Raw genomic sequence first — 27146 nt, forward strand, 5'->3', positions numbered from 1 at the left:
TAAGATAAAACCGTTTCGTTTATACAAAGGGCACGATACTATCGTGCAGATAAGTATTAAGATAACATATTCAAGTCCATGTTCGGATATAATTCAGTGGCGGTTTATTAGATTAAAAAGCCATTAAACTGTATTTATTTCGAAAAGAGGCCCTTTCCCGTCTGTGGCTAAATCATATAAGGACCCGGAATGAGTACCCACACCCTTAGCTTATTAACTTTCTAATAAGTGTAAATTTAATAATGTCAATTTTAGTGTTTTCTTGCTCTGTGGTAAACGGAGGAAAACCGACTAGACTCCCATACGCCTGGAGTGGGGGTTGAACCCGGAACGAGATGTACCAACCACTGCAGTAACCGAACAGCCATAGCCGGATGTATAAATGGGTCGTGGCTATTAAATGTTTTTGTTCCGATACCATCTCACTCATGCTAGCAATCTTTGTACCGCGCACCTTAAGCTAGTTTGCTAATCGATATACTATGTTATGAGGGGTATTCTGTAACTCCCCTTATAATACTACTACAGCTACTACTAATGATGATGATGATGGTGGTGGTTGGGGTTGTGATGGTGGTGGTGATGATGATGATGACGATGATAGCTTTAAAAGCAGCATAGCAGTAATATTCATTCAATTTTCGAACAATACAGCCTAGTAAGTACATATGCTACGCCCAGCTGCCTTGACAAACATGACAGTTATCTTTTGTATGAGTACATGTATACGTGCATGTGGGCAGTTGTATTCGGACTTTGAATCTATTCCGTTCGGAGGTGGCGTAAGTGAATGTAAGTTAAATGCTTTCTTTACTCATTTAGTTTACTGTACATGTATAACGAATGTAGTAAAATGTTACCAACTTCCTGATATGAAGTTTGTGTCATTTTATGAATGTTATGCATCATGTGTGTATAGACAACATTGATTAGAAAGCACAATTTTGTGATTACGGCTTTAACAACTGCATGGTATAATCTGTAATTCGTGATTGAGGTTAGGTACCAGGAAATAATCGAGAATCCACAAGGATCAGTTACCCGTTGGTCACTATGTGCAATTTTTACGATATCGATACGAAATTCAGCAACTATTGAACTGACTAAATTATACATGGACTAATTTTTGAACTTTGTGATTATACCAGGCGCGTAGGAAGCTCAATCTCATTGGGGACGCGGATGGGGAGGGTGCGGAAGAAGTTTCCTCGCGCTACCTGTACCGTACTTGATTGGGGTGGGGGGTTAAGTAAAATTCGACTTAATACACCGATTTTCGTGTACTGGTTTATTGAGCTGACAAATTAGAGTGTGGCCCTATGTCTCACAGGTAATTTAAAACAAATGTTTGGTCCTGTGCTATGTCTAGTGAAGCCGCGGCTCCAATCTAATTACAACCGATCGCCTGTTTTATTTTAAGTTGCTGAACAGAGATTAATCTTCGTAGAATAGTAATACTTTTTCGGCGTAAGCTGTCTTAAGCCAGCTTTTCACCTTAGCCTGACCTTTGTAAGTGTCCAATAAAATTCCAATAAAATTTCCCGCGGCTAGGTACGAATGAATACACTTCATTTATTCCATTGGCTGATTTGAGTATACCACCAGAACATTGGAAACATATCCGCGTCTTTGTAACACTGTTTTACTGTATGAAACAATTTTATCTCGAATGAAAAGGCTTAATAGATAGAACAGTTTTACACTCAATTCTCGACATCAATACAGTTTCTGCGTACACCTTTTATTTTCAGAGTATTACCAGCGCAAGAGCGTTTATACTTAAAAGGCTATGTTCTCATATTTAGTACTTACTTCATTATTCCTGTCAACATGTTAACATGTAAAAGTATAAAGAGCAATGGAAGCGAGGCCTCACTTTAAAGCATTGCATTTCAACCCGCGAGGTATATCGGGTCAATTCGCGGACATTCAGAGTTTATATACAGGTCATCACCGGAGTTGGCGGCCAGTAAAATAATCGTTATATAATAAAGACGCTACCCGTGAACTAGGTGACCTGGAATTTTCTTTAGACCAGAAATATGTTAAATGAAGATATTCAGCAATATAATTATGGTATGTAAATAATAGATTCTTAATGTGTTTTCAACAATACAATGATAAATATTATTGTTGATAAATTTAACAATAATTATTCGTCCATATTGCCTTATGTACTAAAGTGATATTATGAGCATGTAACAGTTTATAGGTGTCTATCGCAACCGTTGATTATTTTTGATGTTTCTACTTCATATACACTTATATTAATTAATGCAGCATCATCATACTAAAACAATATACCAGAAAGAGAAAAATAATGCATTTGAATATCAACCGTACTTTCGTTTGACAACTGATCATGCGTTTACGAGTTGAACCTAAATTTAGTTTTAGTGCAGATTTGTTCATACGACACAAAGACACGAAATTGTTTTACGAATCATTTCAGCTTACAGGACTGGGTGGGTCACGTAAGAATATCGAATATAAAATATATTTTTATAAACAACTGGTAGCAAGGTGAGTTGCAGATAATTAATCAGTAACCACATTTTAACTAACTATTTTGATAATTGATACTGTTAATAATCGAATCAAATAGCAATGCCCGACAAACCACTAAAACAGGTTTGTTCGAAGAACGCGCCTATAAATACGGATACTTCTCGTGTGGCCGGTTGACTCATATGTTTAAATTTCACTTCCATTCTTCTTTTGGTTTTCTGTTTTGTATCTATAGGTTTATGACCAGCAATATGTTATAATGTAAAATAAGCCGCGAAAACTCCCCGTAACATCCCATACTGCGTGTGGTGCAGCTAAGAACTGCACAGAAAAAGACATTCGCTATCCTTGATCTCATTCATTAAACTATTTACGCCGTATATCTTTTTTAAAGATATTTCTTGTTGAAAATATGTTTGTGAGCCTCACAAATCATCGGAGACGCCGCTCATGCGGCCACTACTCTTACGCGCTTGCTTACTGAGATTCTAAGTGGAGGGAACCATTTGAGCTGCGTTTTGAGAAAACTGGGCTTAATGCTTGTGCGTAAAGTTTCGTCCAGTATAAGCCAGTGCAGTCTGCAAAGGCTAATCAAGGACGACACTGCGTGATGCTTATTTTGGCAGTTTCCTATCGCATCATACCCACTGCGTGATGCTTATTTTGGCAGTTTCCTATCGCATCATACCCACTGCGTGATGATTATTTTGGCAGTTTCCTATCGCATCATACCCACTGCGTGATGCTTATTTTGGCAGTTTCCTATCGCATCATACCCACTGCGTGATGCTTATTTTGGCAGTTTCCTATCGCATCATACCCACTGCGTGATGCTTATTTTGGCAGTTTCCTATCGCATCATACCCACTGCGTGATGATTATTTTGGCAGTTTCCTATCGCATCATACCCACTGCGTGATGCTTATTTTGGCAGTTTCCTATCGCATCATACCCACTGCGTGATGATTATTTTGACAGTTTCCTATCGCATCATACCCACTGCGTGATGATTATTTTGACAGTTTTCTACCACATCATACCCACTGCTTGATGATTGTTTTGTACGGAAGCGTATATGGTACACCCCAATAATATGGTCATGCCGATTTAATTTATATCGTCTTACTGTGAAATAACATGCCATGTCGAAATAGTTGTGTAGCTTTTTCCCAATTAATTTTACTCTCCATAACGACATTAAGTTAAAGTCTCGACGTAAATGTTTCCGGCTTTTCCCGAAAAAATATTGAGTCGACATGATCTAAGTCGACATATCAACATAATATTTGGCGTCATGCTCTTGTGAAAATGACTTGCCATTATAGATTCAGTCGACACGATGAGGTTTTTTTACGCCATGACACCTTTTTCATATCATGCCGTCATAGAATATGGTACATCCCAATAATATGGTCATGCCGGATAAGTTTATGTCGACTTACTGTGAAATAACATGGTAATTCGTCATAGTTTTGTAGGTTTTTCCCTTTTCATTTTACTCTCCATAACGACATTAAGTTAAAGTCTCGACGTAAATGTTTCCGACTTTTCCTGAAAAAAAATATTTGGTCGACATGACCTTAGTCGACAAATCAATACAAAATTTTGGCGTCATGCTCTTGAGAAAATGACTTTCCATCATAGTACCACATCATACCCATTGCGTGGTGATTGTTTTGACAGTTTCGTATCACATCATGCCCACTGCGTGGTGTTTGTTTTGACAGTTTCGTATCACATCATACCCACTGCATGGTGATTGTTTTGACAGTTCCTATCACATCATGCCCACTGCGTGGTGATTGTTTTGACAGTTTCCTATCACATCATGCCCACTGCGTGGTGATTGTTTTGACAGTTTAATATCACATCATGCCTACTGCGTGGTGATTGTTTTGACAGTTTATTATCACATCATGCCCACTGCGTGGTGATTGTTTTAACAGTTTCCTATCACATCATACCCACAGATTGGTGATTGTTTTGAAAGTTTCGTATCACATCATGCCCACTGCGTGGTGATTGTTTTGACAGTTTCGTATCACATCATACCCACTGCGTGGTGATTGTTTTGACAGTTTCCTATCATATCATGCCCACTGCGTGGTGTTTGTTTTGACAGTTTCGTATCACATCATACCCACTGCGTGGTGATTGTTTTGACAGTTTAATATCACATCATGCCTACTGCGTGGTGATTGTTTTGACAGTGTATTATTACATCATGCCCACTGCGTGGTGATTGTTTTAACAGTTTCCTATCACATCATACCCACTGATTGGTGATTGTTTTGAAAGTTTCGTATCACATCATGCCCACTGCGTGGTGTTTGTTTTGACAGTTTCGTATCACATCATATCCACTGCGTGGTGATTGTTTTGACAGTTTAATATCACATCATGCCTACTGCGTGGTGATTGTTTTGACAGTTTATTATCACATCATGCCTACTGCGTGGTGATTGTTTTAACAGTTTCCTATCACATCATACCCACTGATTGGTGATTGTTTTGAAAGTTTCGTATCACATCATGCCCACTGCGTGGTGATTGTTTTGACAGTTTCGTATCACATCATACCCACTGCGTGGTGATTGTTTTGACAGTTTCCTATCATATCATGCCCACTGCGTGGTGATTGTTTTGACAGTTTAATATCACATCATGTCCACTGCGTGGTGATTGTTTTGACAGTTTCCTATCACATCATACCCACTGCGTGGTGATTGTTTTGACAGTTTTGTATCACATCAGGCCCACTGCGTGGTGATTGTTTTGACAGTTTCGAATCACATCATACCCACTGCGTAATCATTGTTTTGTCAGTTTCGTATCACATCATGCCCACTGCGTGGTGATTGCTTTGACAGTTTCGTATCACATCATACCCACTGCGTGGTCATTGTTTTGACAGTTTCCTATCACATCATGCTCACTGCGTGGTGATTGTTTTGACAGTTTCCTATCACATCATACCCACTGCGTGGTCATTGTTTTGTCAGTTTCCTGTCACATCATATCCACTGCGTGGTCATTGTTTTGACAGTTTCCTATCACATCATACCAACTGCGCGGTGATTGTTTTGACAGTTTCCTATCACATCATGCCCACTGCGTGGTGATTGTTTTGACAGTTTCCTATCACATCATGCCTACTGCGTGGTGATTGTTTTGACAGTTTCCTATCACATCATGCCCACTGCGTGGTGATTGTTTTGACAGTTTCCTATCACATCATACCCGCTGCGTGGTAATTGTTTTGACAGTTTCTTATCACATCATATCCATTGCGTGGTGATTGTTTTGACAGTTTCCTATCACATCATACCCACTGCGTGGTGATTGTTTTGACAGTTTCCTATCATACCAAACCCACTGCCCGGAACTGCCGACATGTCGCTTCCGACGACGATCACAGCAATGCACGTGAAGGACATCCGCTACCCGACATCCATCCAGCTTGACGGCTCGGATGCCATGGTAACGTTCGAACACTAATGATAAACAATAAAACTATTTACGGAAATTTTAAAGTAATTATTTTTATGGTCCCCCAAACTTTATTTTTAGGGGAGCATATAGTCGCCGCTTCGTCTGTCCGTGCGTGTGTTTGTCTGTCTGTCCGTCCGTGCACAATTTTTGTCCGGGCTATTTCTCAGCAACTAATGACCGGAATTCAATGAAACTTTATGGGAAGCTTCACTACCAAGAGGAGATGTGCATATTATCAGCGGTTCTGGTCGGATGATTTTTCACAGAGTTATGGCCCTTTGAAATTTTCCATTAACTGTACATATAGTGCAATTCTTGTTCGGGCTATTTCTCAGCAACTAATGACCGGAATTCAATGAAACTTTATGGGAAGCTTTGCTAACAAAAGGAGATGTGCATATAATCAGCCGGTTCTGGTCGGATGATTTTTCACAGAGTTATGGCCCTTTTAAATTTTCCATTAACTGTACATATAGTGCAATTCTTTTCCGGGCTATTTCTCAGCAACTAATGACCGGAATTCAATGAAACTTTATGGAAAGCTTCACTACCAAGAGGACATGTGCATATTATCAGCCGGTTCTGGTCGGATGATTTTTCACAGAGTTATGGCCCTTTGAAATTTTCCATTAACTGTACATATAGTGCAATTCTTGTCCGGGCTATTTCTCCCCAACTACTGACTGGAATTCAATGAAGCTTTATGGGAAGCTTAACTACCTTGAGGAGATGCGCATGTTATTTGTGGGTTCTTGTTAGATGATTTATTTAGACAGTTATGACCCTTTGAAATTTTTAAGTTGCTAAACCATCCATGGTATTATTTTGTCCAAAGTTATGCCCCTCAAGACGTTTCCTTTTATCTGAATATATAGTGCAATATTGTGACAAAAAAATCTTTGGGGAGCATCACCCGTCTCCGACGGTTTCTTGTGTTGCGTTAGTTAAAGAAAATACAGTAAGTTTGTATTTACAAAAGTATAAAAAAAAACTTTGAAAAAGCTTTTTGAGGCGAAATGTATCGGAAAACAGTGAATATTTTTCTTTATCTATTTACCATTATCCTAAGTGGATATTACTGGTTATGGTTAAAACTTGATAAGCATGTTCGATCAGTGCTAGGCATTTATAGTCCGTTTTTGTAAATCAGATTTTTAACCGACGATGTTCTCGTTATATTGTTGTGGTTGTCATATGTAAGCTACATTCACCGAAGAAATCTCCGCTCTTTCATCGCAGACAATGGCCTTGGCAAAATCTACGGGCACGTCCACGTATTTAACGTGTTAACATATTTTTAACAATGAATTTCCACCTTGTATATACCGGTATTACCAGGAATTATCGTGCTACATGTCTATTTGTTTAAACAAATATTTAGTTCAGCCTTTGATATGAACTGCTTCGCAATTAAGACATAATTTTATGTGTTCTTCAATATACTGAATTTACCCTTTCATTTGTTCTACGACAAAACAAATTCAATATATCATTTAAACTTCAGTATGACGAAGTAAGCATTTTACTACAGAACAATCAATTTTGACTTATATGTATTATACAGCATACTAAACGGCGTCTCGTTCTGGTAAAACTGGACTTCATGCACGGCAAAAAGTGTTTTCTCATATATGCCTGTTCAGTCCGCAATCAGGGACAACACTTTTCGCTTTTTTGTTGAAATACTTAAGATCTCTACTTGGCGAAAACCTTGGTAATGCGGAAAGTGTCCTCCCTGATAAGCCTGTGCGAACTGCACATGCTAATCTGGGATGGCACTTTACGTTAATGCATTAAGCCCAGTTTTCCAAGATCGAGGATGAATTAAGCCCTTCCAATATCATCATCAGCACAAGTCCCCGGACTACTCGTGCTGCTATGTCATACTGGAGACTGACGGCCCTCTCACCGGACATGGGCACACCTTCACTGTGGGAAAAGGAACTGACGTCGGTAAGCCGCCCCTGTCACGTGTCTTAAAACAAGTAGTTGGATTAGGGTATGTTTCGTATAAAGCAGACATTCAGTGCACAATGCGGACTTCGCACATTGGTACTTGCCGCGTATAATAAATATGTTGTGGTTGTAATGTCGGTAAGCCGCTCCATACAATATGTGTTGGCCAAAAAAATAAATATGTGCGTTTCCCCTTTCTGATCTACCCACCGAAATTGCAAAACCAAATGTTTGTTTGCTGTTGTTATTGTTGTTTTTTTTAGCTGTAGGGGATTCCGAGTTGGTAAACTTGTTTGTTTATCAGATTCAGAGATTCAGAAAGAACGAACAGAACGCGTTGTGTACAAGTCTCAATCGTGGCTGGCGGCGCGTGTTTACCACCTAGTAAAGGTTACATACAGGCAAATCAATTCCTTTTTGTGCACTCGGTAGGATGACATATAGCATTCCGTCTGTTCGTCTGGCATTCCATTTTCCGGACTTTTTTTTCTAAACGCTTTCAGGTATATAGCTGATTTTTGGTGTGTGCGTCTACCTACATGACCTACAGATGAAGTTTGAGTTTCGTTCCGGTCCATTTCTTTTTGGCGAAGTAACGGGCCTTGAAATTTTCTGTAAAATATCACTTCCGGACTCTTTTTCCAAAAAACTTTCAGATCAGTCATGACGTTTTCAATTGGAATATGATTGCTGTGCGGCTTCAAAATGCGGAGGGGGGGGGGGGGGGCATTGTGTTTCACAAACTCAGCCTTGGTGTCTTCTTACATGTTTACTATGTTTGTTCTCAATTTTATCCATGACTAAGCTTCTTTCCAATATATACTCGAAGTTGAAATGTGAACGCAAAAAACTCGTACATACCTTTTAAGCCCTATTTTGCATGTGTCGGAAGGGGAAACAAATATTTTTATTTTTCGTGTTATGACTTAGTATTTCGTGTATGGTAATGTTACGTATGAAACAGACATTCAGTGATGAATAAGGAGCTCGCATCTTGGCAAATTAACACTTTAACCCATTTATGCCTAGTTGACTCTCCCATCCTTTAAATTGGATCAATTTATTTCCAAAATTAGGGATGTTTAGTATATGTATTTATATATTTAGAATATTTCTTACAGAAATTCCTATAAGCAAACAGCGCATTATGCGGCGTCTCATCTGGGTCTACGCTGTTTGCAAAGGCATTTTTTTCTAGACGCTTGGCATAAATGGTTTATCATGGCGAAGAAAAGTTAACACTTCATTAACAACCAGAAAAAATGCACATAGACAAAAATTAAGATTCGTTGATCATATTCGTCAGTTTTCGTCTGTTCTTTTGACAACACATATTGTTCTTACGTGTGAACCGCGCTCTGGAAAAACGGGGCTAAATGCATGTGCGTAAAGTTTCGTCCCAGATTAGCCCGTGAGTCCGCACTTGCTTATCAGGGACGACACGTCAAGTATAAACTGGATTTTTCTAAGACGATACCGCATTTAGACGAAATAATACCATACACGCGGAAATTGTTCATCTTTACTGCAAAGGCAAATCTGTGACGACACTTTAAGTACATACACTAAACCCCGCATTAAACCCTTGTTTTCCCATAGCGTGGCCCGTTTGGTCTGTACAGGATGGTTGTATTCTGTTCATCCCCTTATGTTGAGTGTTCTTTTTACAGTGTGTTACGCCGCCGACATCATGAAGAAATACGTGGTTGGGAGAAAACTGGACGCCATTTTCAACAACTTTGGTCAGTACTGGCACGAGGTGACGTGCGATGACCAGTTCAGATGGGTAAACTGACTATTGATACTTTATATGAGCGTCGTTCTCTGAAAACTGGGCTGAATTCATGTGCGTTAAGTGTACTTTATTCTTAGATAAGACTGTTTTTTAGTTTATGTTTTGGTTTAACTGGAAAGTGTTTTCCTTTATTCGCCAGTGCGGATTACACAGGCTTATCACGGACAACACTTTGCGCGATGAAATGTTGATACAACTGCTGGAAACAAGTTTCTTCTTTTCTGAAAGTCTAAAGGATCACGCACATCTGTATAGCTGCCTTGTTTATATAATTGTCATTTTGAACTCTTTTTTTGTTGCGTTGACGTTAACATCAAAACAATGCCATGTATATTATATGCCGCTTTTCGGTTAATGATTGCTTTACAAAATAATCCGAGAAAGCCGAGTAATGCAAAATTGGTCGAACTAATTGGATTGTTTTCAGATCGGACCGGAAAAGGGTGTCACTCACATGGCGACTGCTGCCGTCATGAACGCGATATGGGACCTGTGGGCAAAGATCGAGGGAAAGGTATTGCCTGCTGCTTGGAAAGTGCTGTTGAAACTAATAAATATAAAATTGTTCTTATTTATTAAATAGATCACTGGTTATGCTTATGGGCAATATATTACTAGTATATGACCTTTTAATTATGTGCCTGAGATCCTAAAACACCATTTACAGTAACAGTTGCTTTAACCAGACATCTCCGTCAAACAATTGTATGTATATGTCCATCTCTGTTTTCTTATTTACTTTGCTGTCAACCAAATCAAGTTTTGTGTAAAAACAGACATGTTTTTAGATGTTGTTCTTGGGTAGATCCATTAATACGTGACTTTGAGAAAAACAATCAGGAAGGTTGCTTTAAATTTCAGCCCGTTACGATCAATTTATCTACATCATTAACGTACTTCGCTTAAGCCATGGGTTATCTTCCGCTAACACCTCAACCCTTTACCACTTAGATACGTATTTTCACGCATGCGTAGTCCCTTAAAAGTTTAATTTAATAAAAGACCTTTCTTACTAGAAGTTTTAAAGGCTTCAATTTCAAACACTAAGATACTGATGAGCAGCAAACAACATAAAACCTGAACAGACTGCGAGTGACTCGCAGGCTGTTCTGGTTTTATGCTGTTTGCACATAGACATTTTTACTTTTCTTCTGAGTGGGAATGGGTTAAACTGCAAATTATTCTCGTGTCAATAAAATAAGTTTTAAACACGCTCTAGAGTTATATGCAATATATTGTAATAATAAGACTGAAATGTGTTATCATAACTTCATTTCGCAATCTTATTGAAATCAGTATTTTAGTTCAAGTATATTCACATCATTTGAAATATTTACGTTGTTTTGTTCCGGTTTTATTTCAGCCTCTTTGGAAGCTACTAGTTGACATGGTAAACAGTTCTAGTTCTTGTATGTATTACTGTATTTTTTATTTACATTCCTCTACTTGAAAGGTGATTTTAGTTTGTTGCACTGTAAAATCAAACTATTTTATGCTTTATTATCTGCAGGACGCGGAACAACTGGTCAACTGCATTGACTTTAGCTACATGTTAGTACTTTTTTGTCACTATGGATCTCACGCCTTGCTACTTGTTTCTTCATAAATTGATGGCATAACTATTAATTATTAGCCTCGTTCTGGGGAAATTTGGATTACTGCATTTGCGGAAAGTGTCGTCCAAAATCAGCCTGTGCAGTGCGCACAGGCTAATCAGGAAGGACGATTTCCGCATGAACTGGATTTTTCTTTTCAGCTTAAAATGCTATAAAAGCGGAAATTGTCGTACTTTATTAGACTGTTTGGACTGCGAATGCCAATGTGGGACGACACTTCACGCACATGCATTTAGCCCTATTTTCATAGAAAGAGGCTCATATGTACAGACATATTAATGCAAGAGTTTTACAGCGGGATCTCAAGACTCGTAAATAAACACAGATTTAGTTTTTAATGTATAATAATTCTACAAAATCATAAATTATTTCATATACAAATTATTAAATAAATGATTTATTGTTTTCGCAATTTCATTATTGTTTGCAATGAGATGTGTATTTAGGAGTTATTTCTGAAACTCTGTTATTTTCAGAGAAGATGTTCTCACCAAAGAGGAGGCAATAGGTTTGTATTTTCTTGCTTGAAATTGACCTACAATTCCAATTTTATCAATATGTTTGCGTTTATCATGAGGATTTGTTCATGTTTCTATTGCACAATGTATGTGAAATTTTCATACAAACCATGTGTTTTCAGGGATTTACCCACGGGATGGACAGAATGTAAACACACCGTTAAAAACTTTATTTTGCAAATTTCTCAAGTTATTGAAGTACATTTGCAAAATCTTTAGTGCATAAAAGACAGTTTTTTTCTTGCAGTTTGTGCCGATATCCCAAGATACAATAATAAATAATTGAAGACGTCTGAAATCGGTGACAAAAATGTACGTTGCGTGAAGCATAATCGTGCATTATACGTGGCATTTTTGAACAAGAACACAGGTTTATTAAATGAAGTAATGCTGATGTTTTTCACATTGCCATAGGCAGCATTTAAATCTGTATTTTATGCACTAGTTGAAATTCTTAAGAAAAAATATGTTTAAACAAGTTATTTGGAAACAAGGCTATTGTCAAGCAATATGGTCCCCTACCGGCTCCACCATTGTCAGAAATTCCACCATTTTCAGAATTATTATTTTTTTGGTTGCCATACCAACCACAATTTTTGACGTAGGAACAAAATGAAATGACGTGCATAATGTCCATATTGCCATCTATCCATGTTGCAAGTTTCATGAAAAAAATATTAAGAACTTTTAAAGTTATCGCAGGATCCAGAAAAGTGTGACAGACAGACTCACAGACAGACTCACAGACAGACGCACAGAGCGCAAACCATAAGTCCCCTCCGGTGAAACCGGTAGGGGACAAAAAGCAGCACTTAACGGTGTGTTTACATCCATTAACGTTTAATTGGGAACTCAACAAAGGCACGTGCTATTGCACCCTGGTAATCTATTATTGTCTTAAATTCTTGCATCATGGACGCATGACTAAAGATCGGTTAAACTCTTCATCCTTGGGTACCGGTTTTTAGTTCTATTATGTTTGTAACTAAGCGTATCATTTTTTGTTTGACGTAGAATAGCATTAAAAAAATAAAATTATAATGTTTTATTTAACACGAGACGACAGTACTGGATATTTGATATGAGGTGCATGTATCTATGAATATTTTACAGGTATTCTCAAAGGAATGGATGCGACAAAGGCAACAAGAGGTAATTTGTGTTTGCACTTGCGATATGAGCATTCTTAATTTAGTATGTGTACACTATGGCGTACTGCAAAATTTGTACAACACCACTGTGTTTTTTTCTTGAGATGTGAATTACAACACTGGTAATAAACACAACCACGTGAAGGGTTATTATAATTTACACAAGCACACAAATAAGTGTAGTACGTTATCGTAATTCTGTATTCTTAACATATTATTGGGTTGGATGCCAGTAAGTTTTCTTTGCATTCCCTATCAGTCCGGTCCAACATTTGGAAGTTGTATGTTGGGCATGTTTTCTATGTATAGATCAGCCAGGGTGCAGGGTCAAAAGGGTTTTCACGGGTTTACACACTGGCTGGACAGAATGTAATGACACTGTTTAGAACTTTATTTTTGAGAATATCAGATATTGAAATACATTTGCAAAAATCTTTAGTGCATAAAAGACAGTCTTTCTTGCATTTTGTGTCGAAGTCTTAAGGTATAAGAATATATCATTGAATACGTCCGTAATCGGTGACAAAATGTCACGTTGCGTGAAGCATATCCGTCAAATACAAACGAATTTTGAACAAGAACACATACTTATTAAATAAAGTTATTCTGATGTACCGGTATTTCACATTGCCATAAGCAGCATAAACAATATGTTTTGTATGCACTAGATGAAATTCTTAAGAAAAAAAAGTTTTAAAAAGTTATTTGAAACAAGAGATTGTCAAGCATATTGTCCCCTACCGGTGAAACTCCACCATTGTCAGTGTTGTTTTTTTTACATTTGTTGCCATAGCAACCACAATTTTTGACGTAGGAACAAAATGAAATGATTTGCTTAATCTCCATAATGCCATCTGTCCATGTTTCAAGTTTCATTAAAAAATATGAAGAACTTTTTAAGTTATCGCAGGATCCAGAAAAGTGTGACGGACTGACAGACGGACAGACGGAAAGACTGACACACGGAGCGCAAACCAAGTCCCCTCCGATTTCACCGATAGGAGACAATAAAGCACCACTTACCGTCGTTTACATCCATACAAGTTAAAAGGGGGAACCCCACAAAGTCACTATATCCTGCACCCTGTTAATAGAAAAGCCAAAATTTCTTAGTATCGTGTACTTTCTACACTAAACGGTGGTGTTGTAATCTTTCGATCTTTTGAATGTTTGTGCCAATGCAACTACGATCAAACCGTCAAGGCAATCAAATATATTACATGTATATTTGCGTCCTTAGCGACCGGTTTTGCAAATATGTATTGTATATATGTAAATATGTATATATGTACATGTATGCGTTTAATGCATGTGCGTAAAGTGTTGCCCAAGATTAGACTGTGCAGTTCTTACAGGCTAATCAATGACGACACTTTCCGCTTTTGGGATTTTTTTGTTTAAAGAAAGTATCTTCTAAGCAAAAATCCAATTTAGGCGGAAAGTGTTGTCCCTAATTAGCCTGTGCGGACTGCACAGGCTAATCTGAGACGACTTTTTACGCAAATGTATTAAACCCCTGTTTCACGACTCAATTATTACGTATCATAATGAGATCATAGTTGTCCTCTGGTTCCAATGCTTCGAATAAATTATTTTAGAGGCAGAAATGCGAGAAACTGGATACCCCATTTATACCACGTCTTGTGGGTGGCTGGGTTATAGTGACGAGAAAATCACCAAGGTATTGATAACCATAACAGTTATTGATGGTATTGTCTATAGCTTTGCTGTATTTAACAAATTAAAAATAAATGGGATCTGAGTGTATGGTTATGTTAAAACTTGTGTACCATGCGTTTTTTAAAGGTCATGTCTATTAGGAAAGTCGTCAAAATCGCCAAAATATTTAACTATCACGGAAGGCAAAATTTAACTACAAACGAAACAGATTTTTACTAAAGTATATGGGTATAAGTACCTAATTGCCAGACTTAGTTATTTGTATTTAAATAAATTGAACTATATCGTATCGAAAAGCTTGTATAGTGTTAATGCAAGTTATCTCGTCTCTTGCAGCTTGCAACAGAGGCAATGAGCCAAGGTTTCTCTAGGTAAGGTTATTTGATGAGACTCGTTCAGGGAAAACTTGGCTTAATGCATGTGGGTAGATTGTCGTAACATGTTAGCCTGTGCAGTCCGCGCAGGCCAATCAGAGACGACACTTTCCGCCTCAACTAGATTTTCGTTTAAAAGAGACGTCCTTTAAATGAAAAGTTCCATTAAAGCGGAAAGTGTCGTTCCTGATAAGTCTATGAAGGCTTCACTAGCTAATCTTGGAGGACACTTAAGCCCTTTTGTTCAGAAAGTCTGAATGTCGGTAGACCAGTTCTTTTCTGATCAATAACTCGCAAACGAATTGACCGATTGGCTTGGTTCTGAAAATGTGCCTTGGCATTTGACAGTAGATGACCCCTCTTTAAATTTAGGTCACTAGGTCAAAGGTCAAGGTCACTATCACACTAAGTTTGAATATCGTTTCCGATCAATAACTCGTCAACCAATTGACCGATTGGCTTGATACTTAACATGTGCATTGGCTTAGGACATTAGATGACCCCTTTTGAAATTGGTTTAACTTGGTCAAAGGTCAAGGTCATTATCACACTTAGTGTGAAAATCGTTTCCAATCAATAACGCGTCAACCAATTGACCGATTAGCTTGATACTTTACATGTGCATTAGCCTTGGACAGTAGTGACCCTTATCGAAATTGGTGTCACTAGGTCAAAGGTCAAGGTCATTGTCACAATAAGTGTGAAAATTGTTTCCGATCAAAAACTCATAAACGAATTGACCGATTGGCTTAAACTTCACATGCGCATTGGCCTTGGACAGTAGATGACCCCTATTAAATTGGGGTCACTATTTCAAAGCCTTGTTTGGTGGGGGCATATGTCTCTGACCGCGGAACACGTGTTGCTTTTGACTCCATGTATTTTTTTATTTTAAACTGTGGTCAATATATCCCCGATAACGAAGTATGTGGGGGTTATTTTATAAACCACTCTGCGTTTGGCCCTTTAGTCCGTAGGATAAATAATACATATGAGCCGTGCTCTGTGAAAAGGGGGTTTATTGTATGTGCGTTAAGTGTTGTCCCAGATTAGCCTGTGCAGTTCGCACAGGTTAATGAAGGGCGACACTTTCCGCTTTTATGATATTTTTGTTTAAAGAAAGTATCTTCTAAGCAAAAATCCAGTTTGGGCGGAAAGTGTTGTCCCTGATTAGCTTAAGCGGATTGCGCAGGCTAATCCGGGATTACACTTTACGCACATGCATTAAACCCCCTTTTCGCAGAGCACGACTTATATTATGTTTATAGCGAACGACGTGAACATAACTCAAGCGTTTGCATTGAAACTTAAAATATGGAATTATCATGAAGTGTAGATGGCACAGACACTGTTCATACCCACTGACCCACATATTTCTGAGTTAATTGCTCTTTAAAGGGGCCTTTTCACAGATTTTGGCATTTTTTAACTTATTCATTAAATGCTTTATATTGATAATTGTAAACATTGGATCGTAAAAGCTCCAGTAAAAAATCAAGAATAAAATTACAAAAAGGAAAAGAACATTGCCCGGAGCAGGTTTCGAACCAGTGACCCCTGGAGTCCTGCCAGAGTCATGAAGTAAAAACGCTTTAGCCTACTGAGCACGGACTCTAGATTACACGGATATGAAACGGGACCGTTACGCCAAATATCTTGTTGTGTCTAAGTCACGTGACCGTGTCGTAACTATCGATCTTCTATCGAAGCGCCGAGGTTATAAATTTGATGTACCCACTCACGTATTTTGTTAAATTATAGTTTCATTTCTAGGCCGATTTTGACAAATTATATATCATTACAAAGCTTACGTAACGTAGTTTTCAGATATATAAATATATATTAAGTTTTTCTTCTGATTTCGGCAGCCCGGCGAGTTATAACTTTAACTTTTGCAAATAACATACCGTTTTGGAGTTTTAGAATCTAGATTTACGGTTGACATGTTCGTACTTTATACATAATTGTAGCGTTTATATTTGGAGTTCAGTTTTAAAAATAACATCTTGCTAAGGAGAATAGAATTCTGTATACGATAGAAAAAAAATTGTTTAAAAACGAAAGTAATTAAGGAATGAAGGCGGGAAAATGTAGCGCGCGTTCCTAACGCACTGAACTGATGTTACGGTCTTGGCGATTATGCTTTTGTTTAGATACCGGCCTTTGCCATGATTATTATATTTTTATGAAATATATTGAAATATTTTGTTCTAGAGACATATCCATAAAGCTAAGTATTAATGAAGCTTAATAAATTTACGATTTCATCTCTTGATTATAACACAGAAAGGGTGTTAATTTTATGATGAAACAGCGTATACAAATGTATAGCGGACCCTCTTGATATTTTTCGGCTTTGCATACTTCAAAACATTCATCGTTTGTTGTTTATTATCAAAAAGGTAATTATGTAAAATTATATGAAAGGTTATTAACCATAAATTATCAATTAATAAAAATTATTTAAAGATTCTTGAAAATCACGGTCAACTGTCTATGCATGTATATTGAAATATCTTTATAAGTTAACAGAGTTATAAATATATAGAATTCTAAATTAAAACTCTGTATTATTTGTATTTTTCGGAAAGATTATTTAACCCTGTTGTGGTCAAATGAGAATGCTGTTTTTAATTATGTTGTTCCGTACACTACCATACACTCTTTATAGGACTACGAAATGACGGAGTTTTTTTACCGGTACCCGCTAAATACGTTAAATGTTAAGTATTAGATTTTTTAAAGGTTTAAAATGTACATGTATAGGTATTAAGCACTTATAATTATTGTGATTTAGCTGGCTGACATCTATACAGTATTTAGTTTATGGCAATCTGTATGGGCAGATGACTATAAATGTTTTCAATACGCTACATATCTTATAAACGCAAAATTGAGTATTTGGCGTTACATTACTCCAAGAAATGACCACTAATACCACGAGAAGACATGGAGGTATCATAAAAAGTTTAAACTGACCAGACATTGCCACCTGTGGTTAGGGACCAATATACAAGTATAGGTCCCTGCTGTGGCGTATGACACCATAGTGTTATTTAGTATTGGTCGGCACAGTATCTGATCATAACGAGATAATTGGCTTGTGCTGAACACAGGGGCAATAAAACAACAGATCTATCAATAAACAAGATTATTGAGATATCTTTTATTGAACACCGCGATAAAAATGCTCAAACCATGGACTCTAGATTACACGGATAAAAACATGGCAACATTCTCAGAATCATCACTGCTATATGTGTAATCACCTAACAATTCGTCTTAAAATAATTTATATATTTGAGTTGAAGACGATGTACTGTTGTTTAAGTCTGAATAAACTATCTGTCTGCCTGTCTAAATCCAAGCCGTCATCGTCCCGGTGAAAAAAATCTGATTTTCAATAGTTGGACATGATGCCCTGATGTCAAAATACGAAATGACCCGCGTAACACGGACCGTGATTTTCAAGAATCTTTAATAAATTGATAATTTAAGGTAAATAACATTTCAAATAATTATACATAATTACCTTGTTGATAATAAACAGCAAACGATGAATGTTTTTGACACCCATTTTATTTCAAGTATGCATGCAAAGCCGAATAATATCGAGAGGGTCCGCTATATACGCTGTTTCATCATAAATTTTACACCCTTTCTGTGTTATAAACAAGAGCTGAAATCGTTAATTTATTAAGATTCATTTATAATAAGCTTTATTGATATGTTTCGTGAACAAAATACTACAATATATTCCCTAAAAAATATAATAAGATGGCAAAAGAAATTAAATGGCCGGTTTCTAAACAAAAGCATAATCGCCAAGACCGTAGCATCAGTTCAGTGCATTAGGAACGCGCGCTACATTTTCCCGCCTTCATTCCTTAATTACTTTCGTTTTTAAACAAATTTTTTTTCTATCGTATACAGAATTCTATTCTCCTAAGCAAGATGTAATTTTTAAAACTGAACTCCAAATATAAACGCTACAAATTGGTATTAAGTACGAACATGTCAACCGTAAATCTAGATTCTAAAACTCCAAAACGGTATGATATTTGCAAAAGTTTAAGTTATAACTCGCCGGGCTGTCGAAATCAGAAGAAAAACTTAATATATATTGATATATCTGTTTACTACGTAACGTAAGCTTTCTAATGATATATAATTTGTCAAAATCGGCCGAGAAATGAAACTATAATTTAACAAAAGACGTGAGTGGGTACATCAAAATGTATAACCTCGGCACTTCGCTGTACGCTAATCGTAAAAGATCGATAGCCACAACACGTTAAAACGCGCGGTGGTAAAACATAAAATGTGTATTTCTTGTGTTTAACTCGCTATAAATCCATTAATAACAACGGGAATATACTAAAAGTTATATTTTTTTGAAAGAGGAATTAATAAGCAACAAGATAACGTATAAACCAATAAAATCGGATGAATAATTTTTGCATAAGATTGAATTTACTACAGTAAGGGTCAAATACTCGATTCATCTCCTGTCAATATACACTCCGTGTACTGAGCTATTCCGCCGTGTAGACATACTTGACGTATTTTATACCTTATATAAGCAATCTTCGTAGTTTCACAAAATTTAACGACAAAAACAGAACTCTCCAAATTATCCAATCGTTTCGCGTTGCAACGCTTTATAATTTTTAGGTTTTAAAATCGTCAAAAGATGCATATAATGGCTATATTAGTCCATGGTAAATGTTCAGTATTACTGTTTTCTCACAAATATCATAACTAAAACGAAAATTTGCGAATCTGAAACAACTTTTTTCAATTTTGTCAATTTACCAAAGCGTGAAAAGATCCCTTTAACATTATTGACGAAACTATGAGGGGGTATTAGTCGCATTTGTGGCGCTCTAGTTGTGATTATGTTGATATATTGATAAAGATGTTTATCTGTAGATACATTAAATATAGCCTTTTTTAGCGAATGTACATTCGTATATATGTGCGCAATTATAACACATTTAATATCTGATATTAAGAAAGGACTGGGAGACTGCGTACATGTGTGCAATCATATGCCATTCAATAACCAAAGTGAACGAAGCTATCTCCATTTTTTTAACATTTACTCATCACCAAAATTTCATGTACTTAATATGATTTGAGGCTAGCTTTGAGAAAACTGTGCATTATACTTATGCGAAAAGTGTCGTCCCATATAAGCCTGTGCAGTCCACACACACATATTCATCATGGACGACACTTTCCGCATTAAGTGTATTTTCCTTAAGAAAAGACTTGTTTTATACGAAAAAGCCCACAACAGTAGAAAGTTCCTAATAAGCGTGTTTGGACTGCACATGATAATCTGGGATGATACTTTACGGACTGCACATGATAAACTGGGATGATACTTTACGGACTGCACATGATAAACTGGGATGATACTTTACGGACTGCACATGATAAACTGGGATGATACTTTACGGACTGCACATGATAAACTGGGATGATACTTTACGGACTGCACATGATAAACTGGGATGATACTTTACGGACTGCACATGTTAAACTGGGATGATACTTTACGGACTGCACATGATAATCTGGGATGATACTTTACGGACTGCACATGATAATCTGGGATGATAGTTTACGGACTGCACATGATAAACTGGGATGATACTTTACGGACTGCACATGATAATCTGGGATGATAGTTTACGGACTGCACATGATAAACTGGGATGATACTTTACGGACTGCACATGATAAACCGGGATGATACTTTACGGACTGCACATGATAAACTGGGATGATACTTTACAGACTGCACATGATAAACTGGGATGATACTTTACGGACTGCACATGATAAACTGGGATGATACTTTACGGACTGCACATGATAATCTGGGATGATAGTTTACGCACAAGCATTAGTCCCAGTTTTTCCAGAGCGAGGCTTATTTAATGATCCAGATTTAAGATGAAGGTCGGACAGGACGTAAAAGATGACATCAGACGGGCGGCAATATTTAGGAAGGTGATCGGTCCGGACAGGATATGGGTAGGAACACGTCTTTTCTATTTTCGTTGTCTAAATACTTTATAATGAAGATTATTCGTTTACTATTTTTATTTGCAATGGGAAATTAAATAATATGTAACGTTAACACCCGTTACTTTTGTTAAATTTAATTTCTTGATACTCAACATGTTTCGGCCTTGGCCTTCATCAGTATGACGTCATCTTCATATATTGACCTAACGCCGTTCGTCGGTAAAAAGACATTGTAATACAATACTAAGATGGATCAGAATTGATACAACAGTCTATTTTTAATAATACTAGTATATAAAAAAAAATCGGGCAATTTAACGCAAGCTATGGACATGTAATCTCAGCTGAATCACCAATACATCCGCTTACCAAAACAGTAGAAATATTTTCGACACTTTAATAAATGTTTATTGATAACGGACACATTAATTTGAGTATTCTCCTTCATAAGTATATTTATTCACATTTAAACGTATGGCAATTTTCTTTTGAGTTCGGTAGAAAACAATAAAGTGTCTCTCAATATGTGTATTTGTTCAAGTACCATACTAGATTTTTCATAGGAATCAAAATCGGTTCCTCTATCGCTTAATTTTTTATGACGGCTGATGTGATAATTTACAAATGAGCCTTGTTCTGACAAAGGTTGGCCTTAATACATGCGCGTAAACTGCCATCCCTGATTAGCCTGTGCAGTGAGCACAGGCTAATCGTGGTCGACACTTTCCGCTTTTGTGGAATTTTTGTTGTAAGAAAGTGTCGTCTAAACGAAAATCAAGTGTATGCGGAAAGCATCGGCCCAGATTAGCCTTTGTGTACTGCTCAGGCTAATCTGGGATGACACTCAACGCACATGCTTAAAATACAGTTTTCCATTAACTAACCTCAAATTATTGTTTATATTGCCTACAGTGTGTTGATGCTAACCAAGTGTGGGGTATCCAGCAAGCGATTGACTGGATGACGGCCCTCGCCCCGTACAAGCCACTGTGGATCGAGGAGCCCACCAGCCCGGATGACATTCTGGGACATGCGGCCATTGCCAAGGTATGCGCTGGTCATGTAATGCGAAGTTCATTAAGGCTTTGTATGTTCCTGTAAATTTGGCTAAAGAATGTTTAATCATGAATTTCATAGTTGTTCACACAAAATGCAAACAAGTACAACGGAGGATTCCGGAGATAGTCGATGATACACGATTTCTAACTGGTATGCTCCGCATGGCTACAGTAGGGTTATGATTAACGATTGCGCATAACTATTTAAGAGATGTTTTTTGTATTCGTGGCCACTATAAATTACATAGCCTATAATTATTACCCGTTCAGGCGCTGAAATATCCTCGTGAAGGCGTGACTATAGAAGAGATCTATGTGTACGCGTGTATTTTAAACTTGTTATGGTCTTTATGCGCATTATGTGAAGACCCGGAGTGTGGCCAAGCAATCCTACCTTACTAAGTGAGGACCCGGAGTGTGGCCAAGCAATCCTACCTTACTAATTATGTGAGGACCCGGAGTGTGGCCAAGCAATCCTAACTTACTAAGTGAGGACCCGGAGTGTGGCCAAGCAATCCTACCTTACTAAGTGAGGACCCGGAGTGTGGCCAAGCAATCCTACCTTACTAAGTGAGGACCCGGAGTGTGGCCAAGCAATCCTACCTTACTAAGTGAGGACCCGGAGTGTGGCCAAGCAATCCTACCTTACTGAGGACCCGGAGTGTGGCTAAGCAATCCCGGAGTGTGGCCAAGCAATCCTACCTTACTAAGTGAGGACCCGTAGTGTGGCCAAGCAATCCTACCTTACTTAGGACCCGGAGTGTGGCTAAGCAATCCCGGAGTGTGGCCAAGCAATTCTACCTGTGAGGACCCGGAGTGTGGCCATGCAATCCTACCTGTGAGGACCCGGAGTGTGGCCAAGCAATCCTACCTTACTAATTACTCACTAGACTCACTCAAATGTGACTCATTTCGAAATAAACCCGCTATGTCCAGATCTTATTTTTACTGAAATGCATTCAATGTTTGTGTGGTATTGTGGTGCGAGGAGGAAATCCCAGCTGTCCGATGCCCATGCGTAGGGTGCGGAATTTCAACCCGGATCGCCTAGTTGAGAAACGCGTGTAACAACCACTGCAACCGGACAGCCGGCAGTCTTTGTGACTTAGTTATTTTAGACTTCCTTTATTCTCTAGCCGCTAAACGCACTGGATTAAGGCGTGGCCAGTTTTGTATGTGTTTTTTTTAAAAGTCCTTTATACTTCAGGCGCTGAATCCGCTGGGTATAGGTGTCGCTACGGGGGAGATGTGTCACAACAGGGTGATGTTCAAGCAGTTCCTGCAGGCGGGGGCACTCCAGTTCTGTCAGATTGATGCTTGCAGGCTCGGGGGAGTCAATGAAGTGATCGCTGTCATCCTCATGGCGACGAAATTCAACGGTAATTATAAGGGGACCATTGTCTATTGGTAAGATGCTGGTCTAGGAATCAGAAAGTCCCTGGTTCGAATCCCGCTCATACCACGAAATTTTTATGGGCAACAAATCAATCCCACGCTAGCTTCTCTCCACCCAGGAGTATAAATGGGTACCTGTGAGGGAAATAAGCCAATGTGCCGTGGCTTAATACTGCTCCGAATGTAAACAGATGAATTTTATCCCAGTGAGGGGAGGGGCTGGGTAAATGTGAAAGTTGGATGACGATGAGCCTAGCATCAAAACAGATTATCAACCCACGCCTTTGCCTTTAGGTTAAAATGTTGTTTCAAGTGAGTTACCCAAAACTATTGAAGGTACCAGTAGTTAGGCAGATATGTAAAAGTGGATGACAATCAACCAATTACTTGACGCAATTCTTCAATAGAACAATTGAAACGTAATTACACAATCCATGACAATGCATTTAGAAAATATGTTCACTATAAAAGCACTATCCCAAAAAAGAGGAAAAAATCATTACATAGAAGTGATAATCTTGCTACCTATCTAGACATACTGAAGTCAATTTAAAGGAGGTAGAACTTCTTATTTTGCAAATTGTATCAGAAATTAACATGTAAACCGATGTGCTACGACATTTTGGAATATTGGTATAAATTACATGTTTAAGTTATTTCCACATTCATACTACTAGTATTTACTTTTTTGAAGCACTTTGTATTCACCGAAACGCAGCCACATATTTAATTATATTAACATTAATTTCACTCGAAAGGTATTTCCACATTCAAACTATTTACTGTTAATGGAGCTGTTTTAATCAATAAACAATGTTTTAAATGTTAGTACTGCATTATGATTTAGAACGGTAATGTCACCTGGTTTAAACCTATTTATTTAAGCTCGGTTGTATCGCAAGCCTACGGCTTATTGAAGCGCTCTTGCGTCCGTTTCCTGGCTAGAACCAGTGCTCGGTGCCTTTTATGCAGATCTGAAAAACGCTGCCACGATGGAGATCGACCCCGTAACCTCTCGGTCGCTAGGCTGACACAATATCCACTACTCCAAGGCGACCATAAATGCCTCTTTAAGTACGAATAATGTATACCTGTCTATCCCCCACAGTACCCGTGTGCCCCCACGCGGGAGGTGTCGGTCTGTGCGAGCTGGTGCAACACTACGCCATGTTCGACTACATCCGGTGTTGCGGCACGCTCGAGAACCGCATGACGGAGTTTGCCGATCACCTACACGAGCACATGTGTGACCCGGTAGTGGTCCGCAACGGCCATTACATGCCGCAAAAGGTACACATTTAGATACTGATACATTTATATGAGCCTAGTTCTGGGAATACTGGACTGGAAGCATGTGCGTTGAGTGTCGTTCTATATTGACTGGAAGCGTGTGCGTTAAGTGTCGTTCTATATTGACTGGAAGCATGTGCGTTAAGTGTCGTTCTATATTAACCTGTGCAGTCTGCGCAGGCTAATAAGGCATGACACTTTCTGATTTTATCGATTTTTTCGTTTGAAGGAAGTCTCTGTTATAAGAAGATCCAGTCTCAGAGAAAAGTGTCGTCCCTGATTATCCTGTGCGAACTGCATAGGCTAATCCGGGACCACACTACGCATATGCATTAAGTCCATTTCCCCAGAACGAGTGTCATATTAATGATTCCTCACCTTTTATTTATATGTTCATAATCCTCCACAAGATCTTATGTTTAAAAGTGTTATTCTAAGGTGGCGTAACATGTTTGTGCAACGTTAAAATCTTAATATTAAAGAATATACCCGGTACACTGTCTAAACACGTGGTAGCAAGTTGCACAATTTATATATAGTAGCGCAGATTTTCATCTTATTAAATTCGAAGATCTTAACTCGAATATTATGTGAGATAATCATAGAAATGTATTTTTTGTCTCCTACCGGTGAAACCGGAGCGGACTTATGGTTTGCGCTCTGTGTGTCCGTGAGTCTGTGAGTCTGTCACACTTTTCTCCTGCGATAACTTTAAAAGTTCTTCATACTTTTTTCATGAAACTTGAAACATGGGCATATTGAAATATGGAGAGTATGCACGACATTTCAATGTGTTCCTACGTCAAGAATTCTGGTGGATATGGCAACAAATAGACTAGAAATATTGCTGAAAATGGTGGATCCTGTGATAACTTTAGAGATTCTTCATATTTTTCATGAAACTTGAAACATGGATAGATGGCAATATGGAGATTATGCACGTCATTTCATTTTGTTCCTACGTCAAGAATTCGGGTTGCTATGGCAACAAATAGACTAGAAATCTTGCCGAAAATGGTGGAGTTTCACCGGTAGGGGACCAAATTGCTTGTAAATTGCATCTTTGTTTCAATTTATATCAATATCCCCTTTAAAAAATCAACAACAAATACGTGCCCGCGTACGTTATATACGGTCAGAATACTACCTATGACCAAAATGATGTCATATCATTAGTTTGTAAATATCAAGCATATCAACGAACCCTTCAATTGATAGAGTTGTAAGCAACTGAAGGTGCAAAATGTATATGAGCCTCTTTCTGGGAAAACAGGGCTTAATGCACCTGCGTTAAGTGTCGTTCTCGATTAGCCTGTGTAGTCCTCAGAGGCTGATCAGATACTTTTCACTTTTATAGTATTTTTCTTCCAAAGGTTTTATATTTTTAGCCAAGACCCAGTTTAGGCGGAAAGTGACGTCCCTGATTAGCCAGTGCGGACTGCACAGAGTAATCTGTGATGACATTTTTCGCACACGCCTAAATCCCCATTTCCTTAATCGAGGCTCAATTATCGTTTAACATATTATATTTTTTTAAATCTTAAGTCATCGAGCATTTTGTTCAATTGCAGGAGCCCGGTTTCCTCGTAGGGATGAAAGCCCAGTCGCTGAGTGACTACGAATACCCTGTCGGTGCCGCCTGGCAGAAACTTTTCGACGAGGGCGTGTTCAAGCGAGACCACGCCCACGAGAATAATTAATATTCATATGCAATAATATGTTCGAAAGAGACCATGCCTACGCTGATAATTAATATTCACGAGCATATTATGTTCAAGAGAGACACCGCCCACGAGGATAATTTATATTCATGAGAATAATATGTTCAAGAGAGACAACGCCAACGAAGATAATTAATATTAATTAATTAATATTAATATGCAATCATTTGCTTAAGAGAGACAACGTATTCGAGATTAATTCATATTCAAATGCATAACTTATGTTTCAACGAATCCGCACATTAATATTCAAACACACCAGTCTGTACCAGTGAAACCACGCCTTCGAGAATAATTAATGTTTAAATTATATAATCTGTATGATGCACTTATAAACGCAATTATACATGTAAAGATACCGAGAAGAAAAGATTCAAATGCTGATAAATTTATTGAGCAAGTTCGCTCTGACAGTTGCAATTTGATTACTCGCCATTTAAATCTGTGACAGACGGACGAGACCGGAAGTTACAGTTATTTTAAATTGGCCATAGATTGTGTCAATATAACAGCTCTGATAACAGCTGTACAACATTCCTCGATGTATTCCCGA

At 38.0% G+C, this 27146-nt stretch overlaps 1 protein-coding gene across 3 annotated transcripts; it reads left to right on the top strand.

Moving 5' to 3' along the window:
• Positions 1–688: 688 nt before the first annotated feature.
• On the top strand, positions 689–26997 carry LOC127874205 (mitochondrial enolase superfamily member 1-like). Of its 3 annotated transcripts, none has more exons than XM_052418430.1 (16): positions 689–792; positions 5863–5988; positions 7851–7953; positions 9627–9742; positions 10179–10265; positions 11115–11141; positions 11262–11302; positions 11844–11875; positions 12999–13037; positions 14635–14717; positions 15053–15087; positions 21048–21135; positions 22042–22176; positions 23395–23566; positions 24691–24872; positions 26444–26997. In XM_052418430.1, the coding sequence occupies exons 2-16, from the start codon at positions 5902–5904 to the stop codon at positions 26570–26572; spliced, it is 1356 nt and encodes a 451-aa protein (XP_052274390.1). In that variant the 5' UTR covers positions 689–792; positions 5863–5901; the 3' UTR covers positions 26573–26997. The 3 variants fall into 3 exon arrangements, with proteins under 3 accessions (XP_052274390.1, XP_052274391.1, XP_052274389.1); XM_052418431.1 differs by having other exon boundaries at positions 714–792; positions 5819–5988; XM_052418429.1 differs by lacking the exon at positions 689–792 and adding an exon at positions 1962–2076.
• Positions 26998–27146: the final 149 nt, after the last annotated feature.

Source organism: Dreissena polymorpha, chromosome 3, assembly GCF_020536995.1.
Source record: "Dreissena polymorpha isolate Duluth1 chromosome 3, UMN_Dpol_1.0, whole genome shotgun sequence".
In the NCBI taxonomy this organism is placed as follows: domain Eukaryota; kingdom Metazoa; phylum Mollusca; class Bivalvia; order Myida; family Dreissenidae; genus Dreissena; species Dreissena polymorpha.